Here is a 17213-nt window from a genome sequence, read left to right as displayed (position 1 = left end):
CCTTTGTGGATGAGAAAACTGTGCCGGAGGTCGCTTGGGCTGCATGGAGGAACTGGGTTTGAATTCACTTCCTCTAAGTCCACACCCAGTCCACCCCCATGAGGCTAACTGAGCCGAAACACAGAAAGATGGGAGAGCAGAGCCACGGGTGCTGTCACAGGGGACCGGTGGGGGCGTGTGTGTGTGTGTATGGCTCGCCATACCTGCTCAGAGGGGACCCCGGGTGCTGCAGGGGAGAGAGCGGGCGCCCTGACCCGTCGCATGGTGCACGTGTGCATGCGTGCCAGCCAGAGGATGCTCTCCATCCTCGGGCCCTGGACTCTCCTAAGCCAACCCCTGCATCTGCACAGGAACCAGCACGAGAGGAGGGCAGACTCTAATCTCTGTCCCCTGTTCCAAGGGCTACCGACAAAAGGACTACTTCATCGCGACGCAGGGGCCGCTGGCACACACAGTGGAGGACTTCTGGAGGATGGTGTGGGAGTGGAAGTGCCACACGGTTGTGATGCTGACGGAGGTCCAGGAGAGAGAGCAGGTCAGTGGTGCTCGTGGCCGGCCCAGGCCCTTGAGGGGACAGTGTGCACCCCGGCAGTCCAACCTGCCGGCGGTCCCCTGTGATGGGCCCACCCGTGGTCAGCTGCGGAGGCCAGGCCATGGCCCAGGCGGGAGACAGGCAGGAAATGGAAAAAAGATCCCGTTTGCTTAGCCATGACCACCCACACTGGCTTTTGGTCTTACCCAACGTTTTACTTAGCCAGCCTCGTAAGTCTGTCATTTTGTATTTTCCGCAAATGCAAATTTCATCCAAATCTGTTGAACAGAACAATATTTACTCATTTCCTTCAAGCCGTAAGGACATAGACATTGACATGGGCACCTTACGGATGGTGTCCTGGTTGAACTGGATGAGTCAGTGTTTCCCTGTCTCCAGAGCTCCATCCGGGCCCTGTTTACTGAGTTTAGTTAACAGCACAGTAAGTGCTCATGAACCCACTCTCCAAACGAAAAACCAAACTTTGGTCAGTGATGTACACCTATCTGGGGGCTCTTTCAAGACAGAACCACTACCCTGGACCCGTGTTTTGATTTCTTTGCTTCTTTTAAAAACAGTACATTGAGTTATAATACACGTACGATATTTTTAAAGTGTACAAGACAGCCATTTTTAGCATATTTATGGAGTTGTGAAACATCATCATTATTTAATTCCAGATCATTTCCATCAGCCCTTTTCTTTCTGTTAAATCAAATGGGGCTTGGTCGGTCTCAGAACAAACCCCCGCCCATGAGCTGCCAGGCCCCATTCCTTCCTCCTCCACAACCACTCCTCTACTTTCTGCCTCTGTGATTTGCCTGTTCTGGACATTTCCTGTAAATGAGATCATATGGTCTGTCTTTTGTGATTGAATTCTGGTGCTTAGCATGTTTTCTAGTTTTAACCACGTCGTATCCAAAACAGGTTCTTTTTCTCTTGACGACTCGCATTCTGTTGTCGGGGCCGCCTTGTTTGGACATACCACACCATTTCCCATTCGTCCGTTGATGGACATGTGGGTTGTTTCCACTCTGGGGCTATTATGAATCATGTTGGAAACGTCCATGTTGGAGTCCTTACATGGATTTGTCTTCATTTCTCTTGGGTAGACACCTTGGGGTGAACTTGCTGGGCCACATTGTAACTCTGTCCCTCGAACTCATCTGGCTGCACTTTCGGAAGAATGTCCTCAGCAGCTGCGCCGTTTCATACTCCCACCAGAGTATACAGGGTTTCCAGTTTCTCCACCAACACTTATCACTGCTGGTCTCTTTATTACTTTGAAGATTTTTAAAAATTTATTTGAGATAGAGAGAGAACAAGGGGAGGGGCAGAGGGAGAGGGAGGAGCGGGGGAGTCCGCTGAGCTGGAGCCCGACGCGGGGCTCGATCCCTGGGATCATGACCTGAGCCGAAGTCAACCGCTTAACCCACTGAGCCACCCAGGAGCCCCACTACTGATCTTTTTAAAGCCATCCTTGTGGATGTGGTCTTGGCTTTTTCAGAAATCCTCTACGTGTATGTCTTAAAGCGACTGTTCAGTTTTGCTCGCTTTCGAACTTTCTATAAGGGGTCATTACAGTGTGTGTTCTTCTGGGACTTGCTTTCCACACTCTGAAGGACGCTTCCGATGCGCTCCTGCGTCGATGCCTGTGGCCGTGGCTCATTCCTCAGTATGTCACTGTGTCTCACTGCACACAGTGCACCCTGCATCCATTTATCTGTCCCTTCTCCTGTCACGGGCATTTGGGTCAATTGCATTTTTTTTTTTTTTTTTTTTTTTTTTTTTTTTAACAAATGGTGCTACTAGTACATTCTCCTACACTTCTCATGCCACACAAGGAGTAGCCTGTTCCAGGGACAGAATGCTACATTGGAGAGTGACGGTTTGAATTGACAGGATAGTTCCTAAAGTGGACACTGGCAATGGAGGAGAGAGACTATTCATTGACTTGCCTAGTATTGTTAGGGCTCCTTGTGTTTGCTGACGGACTAGGCGTACGTATGTATCACCCCTCCTGGGCTCTGATTGGCATCCCCCTGATTGCTCTGAGGTCAAGCATCACTTCATACATTTATGGATGGCATGTTCCCTCCATGCAAGACGCCTGGCCATGCCTTTCCCCCATTTTGCTAGTGAGTTTGTCTTCTTGTGTTGACTTGTAAGAATTCTTTACATATTCTTGATCCCAATCCTTTGTCAGTTGCGTGAACTACAAATATCTTGTCACCATTGATGGCATGTCTTTTCACTCTCTCGGCCATGTTGGTTGATGAGGGGAAGTTTGTTGTGTTCTTTAAAAAAAAAAAAAAACATTTTATTTATTTATTTGACAGACAGAAATCACAAGTAGGCAGAGAAGCAGGCAGGGCAGGGGAAGGAAGAAGACTCCCTGCTGAGCAGAGAGCCCAATGCAGGGCTGGATCCCAGGACCCTGGGATCATAACCCGAGCTGAAGGCAGAGGCTTTAACCCACTGAGCCACCCAGGCGCCCTCACTGTGTTCTAATCTGATGTCATAATCTTCTTGTCATGGGTGGTTCACTCTTTTGAAGTCTTATTTTTTAGTAAGTCTTTCTGTACCCCCAAAAGCAAAGACATTTTCGTCTAAGGCTCTCACAGTTTTGTTTTTGACTTTAAGTTTTAACCTGTCTGGGTTTACTTTTATGAAGGTTCAAAGCTACCAGATATGGTAGGGCATGTTGTGCACTGCCCAACTCCAGGAGGGCTGGACTGTTCCTATCAGTCCTGGTAGAGTGTGAGTCAGGGACCCACCCCTTTTCCTATATGGAAAACCAATTTTCACAGCTCCATTGATTGTGTATCCGAGTTCCGAATACACACCTGTTTCTGGATTCCCTTGGTCAACAGGTGTTAGCCGGCATCCATACTCGCGTTTGTTAGTGATTTAATGCGTCAGATGAGATGCGCTAAACGGTCTGAGAGCCATCCTGCAGCATAGCGTCAAACCGCTAACAGTGCATTATTTCGTGTGAGACTTAAAATTTCATTTTATCCCCCAAGGATAAATGCTACCAGTATTGGCCAACAGAGGGCTCCGTGACTCATGGCGAAATAACAATCGAAATAAAAAGTGATACGCTTGCGGAAGCCATCAGCATACGGGACTTCCTGGTCACCTTCAATCAGGTATTGTCTCCGGTGCTGTGGGCTCTCGTAGACAGACGGCCCCGAAGCGGCCGTCGGGGGCTCCTTACCGCGGTCCCGGCACGTCCCGCTCCTCCAGGCTTTTCTCACTGGTGCATTCGGGTCAGTGCTCAGCGGGTGGACGGGGAGCCCATGTCACCAAGGGGCAGATCTCCTCTAACATTCGGACCTCCGTGGTCGTGTGCGCCCTTGGCGGAGCACGAGGGAGGGAGGGGGAGCAGAGTGACCGACTCTAAGAGGCGTTCCACGGCCACAAACACCAGCTCGGGAGAAACGGCAGCGGTGGGGACGGGAGGAGGAGGAAGGGTGTGGATGAAGCCGCGGAGGCCTCTCCAGGCTTTTCCAGAGCGTCTGGCACAGGAGGGGTCCTGGCTTCTTAGGAAAGAGACGATCCTGTTCCCTCAAGCGAAGCTGCCAGGACCATCCCGTGTCCGGCGGGCCCTGGCGGGGTCTCTGGGGACATCCTCTGCGTATCCTGCTCCCCACTCAGAAGGAAATTCTGCGGCCTTCTGCTCTGGGACGCACACGGCCTATAGACAGCCTGGCCGGGACCCTCAGGCCAGCCAGAGAGGGACTGTGCTGGCTGTCGGAGGACCCAGGGGGGCCCCAAGCCTGGGTCCCGGGCCCTGGGAGGGTGGGCCTGTTCCTGGGTGGTCGGGGCTGTGCGAGCAGAAACGCCCTCCCCCGCCCGCAGCCCCTGGCCCACCGGGAGGAGCAGAGCCGCGCGGTCCGCCAGTTCCACTTCCACGGCTGGCCCGAGATCGGGATTCCGGCCGAGGGCAAAGGCATGATTGACCTCATCGCGGCTGTGCAGAAGCAGCAGCAACAGACGGGCAACCACCCCATCACCGTGCACTGCAGGTGAGCCGCCTGGGCCGGGGCACCCCCTCCTGGGGGGGCGGTGCACACCCCACGCCCAGCCTGCGGCTCCCAGCCGCATCGCATCGGTCCCTGAGACTTTCCCCCACACAGAGGGCTTTAGGTGCCTAAATGTCATCTTAGCTACACACAGGAGACCTCGTGGGAGGAGGAGCCGGGAAATGACTCAAACACACGTTTCCACGAGCTTCTAAAGTCCTCCCCAGACCAGCCAAACATAGCTCAGACTGACCTGTTCCCAAAATTCAGCTGCTTGTGTTTGCTTTGAAAGATGGGCTGGCTCCGGCTGATGCGCCCACCCCTCCCTGTCCTCCCCGCCCCCTGGGGCTCCGGGAACCAAGGCAGGGCTACAGCACGTCCTCATGGAGGGCAGATTTTTCTGGAGCCCCCAAAGACGTCCGGGCTGGGACCGCTCCCAGAGGCCTGCCGCCCACTCCAGCCCCAAACCTTTCAACCCGGCGGCTCCCAAGCCAGGTGCCAGGGAGGCCCGAGGAGGGGCATGTGCTCGGGGCAGTGCCGGGAGACAGAGGGCGTCCCCATCAAGGACGTTGATAAGTGGTGTTGCGAGAGTGGAAGGGGAATCTGGCGAAATCCAAATGCGAAGATGTGCAGGCTCCAGGCCCTGGTCAGGCCAACCCCTCCCCCATGCCCACAGGGGGCCTTGGCCCCCACTCCAGAGCTCTCCCCAGCAGGAGTTTGGGGCATTTTCATTCTCGGGGTGCTGATTTGCTTCTAAAGCTGCGCTTCCGTTTCTTCTTCCACTTGTGGCTCCCGCTGGTTTTGGGCCTGCCATTGCCCCCTTGCTCCTTGGGGCCCCCAGAGCCTGGGCTGAACTTGGAGGGTTCAGAACGCCTCACCTGGGACCGGCCTGGGTGCACTTCTGGCCTGGCCAGCAGGGGGCGCACAGAACGCGGTTTTCGGTTCCTGGGGGGCTTTGCAGGCCTCCTTTGGAATAAACTAGAAATCCGTTCCTTTGTGTTCTGCCTCCAGAGACCCAGACAGTTTAGCACACGGAGGGCACCAGGGAGGCAAAGGTGAACAAGGTCCCACAGGGCAGAGGTGGGGACAGGGCATCGAAACAGGTCAGGAGCCTCAGAGTCAGCCCACGTGCGGGACTGTGGGCCCGGAGGACTCGGGAAGAAGCCAGCCGGACCTGCCCACTTTGGGCCTGCTCTCTTGACTCTCCTGGGGGTGCCGGGGCTCTGCTCCTGTAGGCTCATCCAGCACATCAAGAAGACGCTCATCTTAAAGGGAGTAGACCCGGATCTCCACTGCGGGGAAGTGTTCCTAGTCTAACCCTTCCTGGCAGGGGCCGTCCTCTGTCCCGCCTCACCCTTTGTGACCCAGCACCTCTCCGAAGGCGGGCACTAGCCCAGGGGAGTCTAGCCAGAGAGGACCTCTCCCTAGTCCCGAGCCAGGACTGTCTGCAGTTCTGCCAAGTGGTGCTGACGCTGCTGGTCCTGGGGACCGCACCCTGAGAGCCACGGGTCTCCACGAGGGAGGAGGGACATGGTCGCCCTGGCTTGAGAGCTTGTAACCGGCCTCAGTCCAGTTTGAGAGACACCTTTCTGCGCCAACGGGGCAAGTTTTAGGAATTTCATGTTTCCTGACTCTTGCTCCGTGTGGATGAACCTTAGAAACACAGACTTTGATCACTTTCAGCGATGATGGCCTCTGCGTGGATGTGTAGGGATGGGCTGTGGGCTGCCCCTTCCTCATCCCCAAGTGTGAGTTTCCTTGTCTGCATTAAGCACTTTCCCTCCCCAGTGCTGGAGCCGGGCGAACAGGCACCTTCATAGCGCTCAGCAACATTCTGGAGCGAGTCAAAGCCGAGGGCCTTTTAGACGTGTTCCAAGCTGTGAAGAGTTTGCGACTTCAGAGACCACATATGGTGCAAACCCTGGTAAGAGACGGAGCTGTGGGGATGTTTCTGGAAGGGTCAAGAGTTGTCTTACATTGGATTTGATGTCTGTTTCATTAAAGGAGCTCGAGTGTGTGGGGAGGGAGGAGGGTGAGTTCCCACGGGAGAGAGCTCATGGTCCTCTGCGCAGTAAAGCTTGATGGACCCCCTTCCTTCCTCGTCTCTGCTGGGGACTGTCCCCTGGGCAGGACGTAGGAGGAGGGGTGAACTCATGGCTTCAGACTGTGAGACCCCTCGGGCACATGCACTGATGACGGCAGCTCGCTGTGTCTCCGTGGCTCCTCCACCATTTCCTGGCGCCGTTCTCTTGCATCCTGTGACAAATCCACACACTTCCTGGTTTGCAGAAGACACGCCTCCTCGCCAAACTTGGTGATGGTTGTACCCCAATAAGTACAATTTCAGAAACTGTTAGAACCCGTCATTTTTCTCCAGTCTTCCCGTTTTCACATGTGCCCTCCTTGTGCACTCACTCTGCATGGCTGACGGGATCCCGACTCCAGCAGGCTTAGAAGGTGGCAGGAGAGACTTCTAGAACCTTCCCATCACGGGGGAAGCTGCTAGAATCACCGAGTGGAGCGGGGTTGCCCTCTCACCCCCAGGCTGGGAGGAGCATGGTTCTCACCCTGAGGGCATCCCAGGGAGGCCTGGAGAGAGTTCACACTCCTCCATGGCCAGGCCGCCCTCACGCTTTCTGGGCCTCAGACCCAGGCAGGCATCAGGACAGTTAAGGCTCTCCCTGGGGTTCCCAAAGCACCGGCAGGTTTGAGGACCACTGTGACTAAAGGAAACGGGGTGCCTGCCGGGTCCCCACACCCCTGCCCCACGTGCCCTCCTTGAGGCCAGGCCATGACTGAGAGCAGGAAGGAGTTGGTGCTGGGGCCCCTCCGCTCTCCTTAGAGCCCTGATCCCAGTGCGGACAGTCCTTCTTGCTAGAGCTCTATAAGATGCTAGAAGGGCCCTTCTAAAAGCCGCGCCTGCCTCCTGCTAGCTAGTGCGGCCTAGCGGCATCACAAACGTGAACGACTTCGGGTGTGGAAAGACCAGAGGCAGACCCCTCCATGGAGGGTTTTCCAGGTCAAAAGAATAATAATGAATGGGAACATCCTCCGAAAACATTCCGTCGTAAACGCTGAGCCACGGTCTTTCGTCTTCTTTCCTGACCGCTCTTAGGTCCGCTACAGGCTTCCCCAGGCAGAGCTTGTAGCTTTAGTCCTGCGTGGCCCCCAGTAAATAGGAAAGCTAAGCCAGGGCCTCCCTTTGATGCTCAGACTTCGGGCTGTCATCCAACACGCAGGGCTGCCCCCTCGTGCCTCTGCGGCCTCGAACAAGCTCCTTCCACTTCCTGGACTTTAGTTTTTTGTCTGTGGAAAATGGGGGGTTGGCACCTGCCTCTAGTTGGCATGCATGTTTGCTTTGTGTGTGTCCGTCGGAGGCCCACCAGTGCCTGGCCCAGGCCCCTGGCGACCGTGGCAAAGGACAGCTCTAGTCTGGCTCAGCGTGCAAACTCCCCCTCGGTTTTGAAGGGACCTGAGCTCTCACAGATTCGTGGGGTCTGGCCCACGTGTCCTATCTCCAGGAGCCCGTCTTTCTGAACGCGCCTGACTCAGCTCTGCTCTTTCCACGGCCGCCTCTCCCCGCACCCCTCCCTGGGAAGCTGCCCGTGGCTGTCGTTGGGCTTGGGTCTGTACCCTCTGGTCTGGCGACACAGTTTAACAGAGCGTTTGTAACCCGACTTGGAAAGTCAGCCAATTGCTGGCCACTCGGAAAGACTCCTGAGACAGGCTTTAGGGCAGCACACATTCCAAGGCAAAAAGTGGTTGTTTTTTTTTTTTTTTTCCCCTGGGAGCTTTGTTCCTTCATGGGAAGTGTCTGTGACCTGAGGTGTGGCCTGTGTCATCTCAATAAATTGCCAAAATATACACCATTGAGCATTGGCCACCAGTGGCTTGGACCCAAGACACAGCGTGGATGGGTCACAGTTAGCTCTTTGTGTTTGCTGCTAAAACAGAAAGGGGTTAATGGTGTTTCCACTTCCTCCAGGATGGGAGACAGCTTTGATGTGAGGCTGAAGTAACTTCCAAATTCGGGAGAGAAGATGGACGGGGCTGGGGAGCCACACTCGTCTCTCCTGCTTCCCAGGCCTCTCCCTCGAGGGCCCAATTGCCATGCGCCAGTCAGCCAGCAAGTACCGGGGTCCGCAAGGAACCAGACCCCGTTACCTGAGAGGCAGGTTAGCTGCCTGTGGCTCCTCAAACCTCCGGGGTCCTCTCCCCATCTGCCGGCTGATTGTCGTGCACGCAGCTCTCCCGAATCTCTGGCGGCTGCCCTTGGTTCCCGTTACCTGGCTTCCTATGGAGTGCCCAGTACTGGCGGGCACCGCAGGTCCTGCGTAGCCGCCCCCCCATCCCGCCCCTCCCTCCGCCCACCGCCCCGGCTCGCTGCCTCACCCCTCCAAGAGCCGTGTTTTCATGAGTTGAATGCCTTAGACAGAGAGAGGCAACATTCTCCTGATTTCTAGTAAAATTTATATAAAACGATGTCCCCTCTTTAGAGTAAGCTTAGGCTAAAAAGTAGCCTAGATTTTCATCCTTTTTAACTTTCATAGATTACTTCTTTGTGACACAGTGAAGTTCAGTATCCCGACTTCTCTCATTGTCTTTTCAAAAATACCTGTTTTCCACTTTAAATATGAAAACTGAAGACCTTTTACTCAGACTGTCCTAAAATACAACAAGTTGAAGCTAAACATTGATATGTTCCATATAAAACAATAACTCTAGGGCCGCCTGGGTGGTTCCGTTGGTTAAGTGTCTGGCTTGTGGTTTTGGGCTAGGTCATGGTCTCAGGGTCCTGGCTTTGAGGCTCGCGTCGGGCTCTGCGCTCAGCAGGGAGCCTGTGTGGGACTCTGTCCTTCTGCCCTTCCCTCACCCTGCTCACTCTCTAAATAAATAAAACCTTAAAAATAACAACAACAACAACAAAAATCCAGCTTCATTTTGAAGTGCCCAAAAAGTAAATTTTGTAACCGGTCACACTCTTTTATGTCTTCTTTTTAAGTGTTTCTCCCAATTAAATTAATGGATTTTTTAAAAAATGTATCATTTTAATGTATTCTTGTTTTTTTTTTTTTCAGGAACAGTATGAATTCTGCTACAAAGTGGTACAAGATTTTATTGATATATTTTCTGATTATGCTAATTTCAAATGAAAATTCCTGCCTTAAAATATTTTTTAATTTAATGGTCAGTATATTTTATAAAAATCATGTTAATTTATTTCATAGTTGACATTAATGCCCGTCCTAATTTCTCTGTATATATTTTGTTATGCTTTGAAGGCCACCTGCTGTAAAAACTGGAATCGTGTATTAAGGTCAAGTAATATCCCATAAAATATATTTCTGCTAATACCAGTAAATATTTTAATTTTGCATTAGATGCATCCCATTGTTGAATTTCACACATGCAGCACTTCTAAATGTTAAAAATCTTAATATGCAACGTATGCTTACGCAGGAGAGAAAACACAAAGCCTGCGCTGTTAAGAAAGCAGTCGAGACTCAAGAATCAGTTGAAAATTCTCTTTCCTGACAATGTTTTTACAGCCCCGGGGCCGTGGCATTTGGGGGAAGGTGAAATGTTCACGAGGATACACTGTAAATAGGGAATCCTGTGAAATCCTCTGTTGGAACTCATGTGCTTGATTTTCACGTTTTAAAGATCAAAGACTACAGCCTGGTCGCAGGTATAGAACACGTTAGCGTCGTTGGTGGCTGTGGGGTGACACGTAGACATGCGTTTACCCAAGGCTGGGTCCCTGCCGTCTTGCTGGAAGAAAGGAGATGTAGGCGTGGGTGGAAAGGTTCCCCTACGGCTCTGGGTCCAGCGAAACCAGCTCTCAGGCTGTGCTCCCACGTAGCCACTTGCCGTCCGTCTGTCGGGGCGTCTGCCTCAGACGACCCCCTGGGAATCAAACCGACTGCCTTTCTCAGCCTCGCCTCCCACCCTGTCCCGCCCCCCAGCCGGTTTGAGCTCTCCCCGAGGCTCAGCACCAGCCACTTCCCAGTCCTCACGTTCAGATAAAGCTGGACGGGCGACTCGCACAGCCGCAAGGAGCACACGCTTGGGGAGAAAACCACAAGCAATTATGCTTTCAACTTTCTGAGAAACATTTTGGTATTAAAAAAAAAAAATCTTGTAAAAGCTAAGATTGTTTGTAAGAAAAGAAATCTTAAAATCTAGATTTATACAGTTTTTTTTTAGAAGTCCCACTGCCCAATATTTAAATAAAAGAAAAAGAGAGAGAAATCTTTAAATCTAAAGGCTAACTTATTTTTGAATGGAAATACTACTGAGACCTTTGACACTGGGTAATAATGATCTCACTGCCCGATAGGATCGGCTTGTGGGGCAAAGAAAAGAGCGGGGGGATGAATGTAGAAAAGTTTAACTCAATGACAGTGATGTTTCTACGCCATTTGGGAGCAGATGAGCACTATATATATATATATATTATATATATATAATATATATATATTTATAAATGGCACCTGCTCTAACTTACTAAAAGCATTTAACATGTACATTTGGGGTACTTTTTTTTTTTTGCTTTTTTTTTCGCTTTTTTAAAGAAATATAAAGGCCTTATGTGACATTTCCACTGAGAAGTGATTGCCCCCTCCCATCGCACTGTTCACCCTGTGTCCGTCCCTGGTGTGTACCCTGCAGCCCCGGGCTGGTTACATGCTAACAGCAGCCTCGCCCTCATCAAGCCTCCGCTGCTCCTCTGAGCCCCGCCCCTGGGCAAGAGGAGGGCCCGCTGGACAGGCACGAGCACAACTTGGTGACCCGGGCCACCGCCGCCGCCAGCCGCATCCCTGGGCCACGCACGCACTGCTGAATGCAACCCTCTCTCTCCTTCCGGTACAGTTAGAATGCGTTGGGGTTGAGGAGGAAAACGGAGGGAACATCACAAGACGCACCAGTTGGTCCCATATGTTTTCATTGTTAAAGTCCCAAGTCCAAAGCCTTTCTTTGACTGAAGGAGAAGAGAGGGAACCAAGCTTTCATTTGGCACCAAACCCTCGAAACGGAGTGGGCCAGTTGTGACGAAGGTGACTAACATTGTATCTGAGGGTTTAAAGTCAAAGTCGAGGGAATGGATTTGGGTCTAATTTAGGAAGCCTCATTAGAATCTGACAGGCCTTTCAGTGGCCTGCCTGCCATCTTTTGGATGCAGATTAAGGTCAGCCTTACCCAGGGTGCCCTTGGGAAAGTGCCCCATGTGTGTGTTCTTCTGTTTCCCTGATCCACTGCAGGCATCCCGGCACCCACTGCGGCCCTTCCAATTCTGGAGACAAAACAGAAGCCACGGTCCCTTGGAGGGACGTGCCTTTCTGGGGGCCTGGGAATTGCAGCCTCATGGCCTCTGCCCAGCTCCTGCCCCCAGTCCAAGGCCCCCCCGGTCTCTTTGGGCGCTTGGGGACTGGCCATGCTCTCTGCGTCAGCCAGGAAACTGACCTCTTCTTCCTCCTCGGTCAAAGTCGGTCCATTGTACATAACAAACAGCCCCACCCCCACAGCGCCGCCGCCGCCGTTCTTCCCTTCACGTTTTTGTATGTTGCATGCGGTTGCATTCAAATGCCAAATAGCGATTAGGAGCCTACCGTTCTGATCGACAAGCTGTACGGTCACTGTGTGACTCACTTTACTGTTTCCCTCCACGTGCTAGACGAATGAAGAATGCATACCAGTGTTTTAAAAGGTATTTTTATGTGTTTTTAAAAACTTTTTAAAATGAGCCTGACATGTCTGTTTCAGCATTCCGAAACATGCCCATGTTATTTTTAAAATGTATGATTACTGATACTTTTGTTTAACTCAGTTGTGTTTAATTTATGTGCAATCTTTATAATGTATGTATGTATTCCTGTTTCAACGATCATATTTTCTTTTATTACATCTATAATTTGATCTTGCTCTGATTATAATGCCAGTGAATGTTGCTGAATTCTTTGTATATGCAAATTGCAAGATCTAAAACATTCTGATGCAAGGATAAATCTTTACTTTGACTTCTAGCCTGTGTCTCTTTCTTCTGTGAAGTCTCTTCATTGCATTCAAACGGTGCCTTACTTCCTTTCAGACAAGACATTCATTAGGAGGTAGACACTGATTTATGTAGACAATTAATTTAGGACTTCTAAAATCTAGCTTAGCTCTGGCATGAGGACAGCCTGGACACTGGGCATGGTGGCCAGGGGCTTGGCCCAAGTTCCCAGCTGCTCTTGAGAAGGCGTGAGCTGGGTGTGCAGCACAGGGTGATAACTCGCCCTTCTGGGAGCCTGTGCTCCTCGTAGAGTCCAAACAGGGATCTATGCTTTGAGCAGTGGGTTCTCCGAGTCCCCAGGGAAGAGGACAGAATGCTTGAAGTCCACGGCCAGGTGGAATCTGAAAGTCCTTCCCACGCTGCTTTTCCTCCTAAAATCTGAAACCTTGTCAGACTTCCCTTTGCACATCCGTATGTCTCTGGTCATCCCCAAATCTCTCTCTGCACCCGTCCACTTTCCCTTTCCTCCTAGACCCACACACCAACATCCTCTTTCAGATATTCTAGGAATAATGTGGAATTTAAACATATGCTTCTTAGTTTTTTAAAGGTTTTATTTATTCGACAGAGAGAGAGAGAGAGAGAGAGTACAAGCAGGGGAAGCAGCAGAGGGAGAGGGAGAAGCGGGCTCCTGGCTCAGCAGGGAGCCCAATGTGGGGCTCGATCCCAGGACCCTGGACATGACCTGAGCCGAAGGCAGAGGGTTCACCAACTGAGCCACCCAGGTGCCCCCATATGCGTCTTATTATTTGTTGTATTTATTTAATAAATTTTATAAGGCTTGTTATATTTGTTAAAATGGACGATTTTATAACCTTTTCTTTCCCTCTCCCCTTCCTCCCGGCCCCAAAATCACCTGCTGTGAGATACCATTTGCTCCTGTGGGCTGTTTAATTACCGGGTGTTCCTCGTGGGTCTGTCTGCCTGTCCCTTCTCAGCTCTAGGTACAGCAGGACCTGGGATAAAGGGACCAGAGAAAAGTGTAGGTGCAGACAGGAGAGGTTTGGGAGAGGGATGGTGGGGGCAGGAATGGTCATCAACCAGACAACAGGGGACCAGGGGACTCAACCAACCTGACCGAGCCCACAGCCTCAGAAAAGGAAGAAAAGTTAGGCTGCTGGGGTTCCCCTCCTCTCCTGCCCCAACAAATGGAAACATTCAAACATGACTTCACATGCTAATGACCTCGAAAGGACTGGCAGGTTAGGGAGCCAGTTAGCAAAGGGCTGAAGGAGCTTAGCACCTGGCCAGGACTGAATGGTGCAGATTAGGGACTTGTCTTCTACCAGGCTATGTGGCATTTTCGAGCACTGAAGGACTCAAGGATGAGATACATCCCAAACTTAGAAAACTCCTATGTGAAAACTTTGCATCTTAGAAGTGACAAAACCTGTCCCCTCTGGGCAGTTGTGTGAATCGCCTTTTTGCTCAGTGTTCTGCCTTAACATCTGGCCACGTCCGCATGTATGCAGCTTCCTCACCCGCCTTTAAAGGGCTACTTGGAATTCTCCAAACCTCACAAACTCTGACGGTCATCCCTCCATGAAGGACAGTGGCTTGTACGCTGCGCTGTCATGATGGAAACACTTGCACACACGTGCGTTTGCTCTAGGGTACAGAGTACTTCTCGTGGAGAGCTTCCAAGGGGTGAAATTTCTGGGTTATACGCATTTTAGTATGTATCATCTTAAATATATATAGTAACTGCCAAATTGCCAGAAGATGTCCCAACTCCTTTACCGCCCGCGGCGCAGCTGGTGCCTGTTTCCCTTCGCATCACTACCCCTGGGGATGAGCAAACCTCTCAGTTTTTGCAAAACCGTAAGGCAGAGAAGTCATATTTCATTTCACTTGCATTTCCCTGACTTCCAGTGGGTCGAGCATCTTTTCACACTCTTATTACTTGTAGTTTATCTGTGAATCACCAATTCATGTTTTATCTGTTTCCCAAATTTTTTTTGTCCATTTCCAAAAAGTCACTTGACTTTTTCTCATTGATTTATTGTGATTCTTTTTATCACACAGACACCAACGCTTTGTTATTCAAATCAGAAATATTTCCCTTCAATACGTTGTAGAAGATTGTCGTTGACGCTGCTTAAACCCCTCGCGCAGGAAGCTCTGGGACCCTCCAGCTGACAGACTGGGTTGGTGAGCACGGCCTGATGCTGCCCGACAGCAGGGCCCTCTGTGGGGCCCAGTAAGCGCGCCAGATAGAACTCTCATTCCCACGAGATCATCATGGAGACACGAGGAGGGGCTTTGTCACGGGCTTTCCACTCCTTTGTAAAGACCAACAGTCATGAACTCCCGGTTTACAGATACCGGATGCTCATGGCCCAGGGCCCGAGGCACCAAGACAGGGAGGGCCGTGACCGTGCCCTCGGGGGCCTGGGCCGTCTACACAGCCCTGGACTCCGTGGCGGGGGTTGGGGGGGGGGTCTGGAACTGTGGCTGGAATACGGTGTCGGGGAAGATGATTCCAGCAGCTCATCTAGGGACAGGTCCTAGAAGGCCCAGCAAACGGTAGTATCCCAGCCACGTATCTTGACTCATTTTCAGGAAAGAGGCAGCCTTGCTTTATGGAGTTGACATCTGTGGTGTCCCTCCGTGACAGCCCGGAAGCCATCACCCGGTCTGTGAGTGCCGGGCACTGGAGTCCCAGGCTCCCTGTCCCGACTTGTATTGGGATTGAGGGAGGCCATCCCTTCCCTTCTTCTTCAGCCCCTCCAGTAGGGATCGTTCCAGACACACGCAGACACCTGCCACCTTCCTCGACCTCCGGGCAGATCACTCTTCCCCGGGACCCACGCGGTCCCCGCCAGCTCCCACCCCTAGGGAACCCCACATTCTCTCTCAGGATCTAGATCGGGCTCAGAGGCCAGAGGAAAGACTGAGTCTGACAGCCGCGGCTCAAATCCTCGTCCCTGGACCCACCCCTTCTGCCCAGACTGATCCCAGGTGACCAGGGGCCCGCGAGTCCCCTTCTCTACCTGCGAGGGCCGCTCCCCCCGGGCTAATGGGAGGGCTCACTGGCCAGGAGAAAAAGTCGCGGTCCCACCACAGTAGACTCGTAGAGACGCGGACACGCTGGCAAAGCGGACCCGCTGACTCAGCCCCGGTCTGCTGCTCCTGCTCTTGGCTCGTTTCTGCCTCCAGTTCCCCTCACCCTTCCTTTAATAAAAAGCCTAAGTCTGTGCGTTTTAAAATTTCATGTCACACACACCTGGCTGGGCACGTCGTGTGGCCTGGGCCCGTGGAACACGGGCCTGGTGAGTACTTGGTGTGCCCGTCGTGGAAGGACGGAGCTTCGTCCAGCAGAGGCGGCCGCTCCGCTCCCGTTTCCAGAGCCGCGTGCCGGCGGCCTCCGGGGCAAGGCACGGGGAGCCAAGCCAGCCGGGGAACAGGTGACCCAGTTCCTCGAGAAGTCTCACCAGGGCCGAGCTCAGCACTGGAGGGAAACTTCTGTGACGCGGGGTGGTGGGCAGGGAGTCCTGGGCAGAGACAAGTGCAGTGTGTGTGTGTGTGTGTGTGTGTGTGTGTGAGTAGTTTGTATGTACGAGCATTTGTACGAGTGTGTGGATGGGAGTACGTGTTACTAGGAATGTAGCATGAATAGTAGGCGTGTAGGACTGTGTGTGTGGGAATTATGTGCTCGTATGAGTGTGTACATGTGTTACTAGGTGTGTACGTGTGTGTATGGGGAGGAGGTCTGGCCTAAATGAAGTCGGCAGCTGGCACAGAGTCAGAGCACAGAAAGTCAGAGGCTCCGGGCGGATCGCGCAGAACTGTGGAGGCAAAAAAGTAAGAATAGTTTCTGTCCCCCGAGAACTTTCTATCAGAAGGGATGTTGTTCACTTGGAGTCTCGGGCCCGGAGACGTTACCAACCACCCGGCAAGTAGGTACTTCGGTCTCCCACCCTGTTCTCAGGCTGGAAGTTGGCCTGGTTGGTCACCAGCTGTCTGAGGCGGACCCCCAAAAGGCCAAGTGAAACGTGTGTCCTCGGGCGGGTGTTGTCAAACACTGGCTGGAAGGAGCTTTCCTAAGCCAGCATCGACAGGCCTCAAAGATGAGCGCCGCCCTGTGCTCTCGAAACACTGCACCGTCACAGAGGCGAGGAGATGAGCCGGTGTACCGCAGTGAGGTTTTGGTTAGAACTGAACCCTAAAGGGTTTTTTAATTAACCAGTACGTCCCATTCCCCAGGCATGTGGCTAATTGAAATTTTTCTCTATGCAAGGTTCATAATTACTACGGAATCTGGAGTACTGGCAGAACGGCTTAATCATAGAAAAATCCCATTATTTTACGTTTTCTTGTATTTTGCTGCCACAAGGACACACTCGTGACTCACACCTTCACATAAAGAGCCTCTCCTCAGGGCTGCGCTTCCTCAACTCCCCTGCCCCTTCTGCTGCTGCCCAAGATCCCCCACCCTCCAGCCCGGCTCAGCCACCACCCGCCCCGCGGAGCCTGCCCCAGCGTCCTCCCCCCAGCCCCCCCGTGTGACCCCCGACAACGCTCTTCGGAACGTGATCGTGGCAGCCGGGTGGGCAAGGGCAACATCTGGGGACCCAGAGAAGCGCCTAGACTGAGGCAT

At 52.3% G+C, this 17213-nt stretch overlaps 1 protein-coding gene across 1 annotated transcript in view; it reads left to right on the top strand.

Moving 5' to 3' along the window:
- The window catches only part of PTPRE (protein tyrosine phosphatase receptor type E), a 35911-nt gene extending 25123 nt beyond the window's left edge, over positions 1–10788 (top strand). Inside the window, exons 14-18 of the mRNA XM_080823186.1 lie at positions 401–535; positions 3559–3684; positions 4397–4563; positions 6349–6484; positions 9639–10788. Coding sequence (XP_080679312.1) covers positions 401–535; positions 3559–3684; positions 4397–4563; positions 6349–6484; positions 9639–9713 — 639 coding nt within the window. The 3' untranslated portion in view covers positions 9714–10788. The remainder of the gene's footprint in view (positions 1–400; positions 536–3558; positions 3685–4396; positions 4564–6348; positions 6485–9638) is intronic.
- Positions 10789–17213: the final 6425 nt, after the last annotated feature.

The sequence above is a fragment of the Martes martes genome (genome assembly GCF_963455335.1).
Source record: "Martes martes genome assembly, chromosome: 14".
In the NCBI taxonomy this organism is placed as follows: domain Eukaryota; kingdom Metazoa; phylum Chordata; class Mammalia; order Carnivora; family Mustelidae; genus Martes; species Martes martes.
The sequence above is the reverse complement of the archived record's forward strand: the minus strand, read 5'-3'. Positions and strand labels throughout refer to the sequence as shown.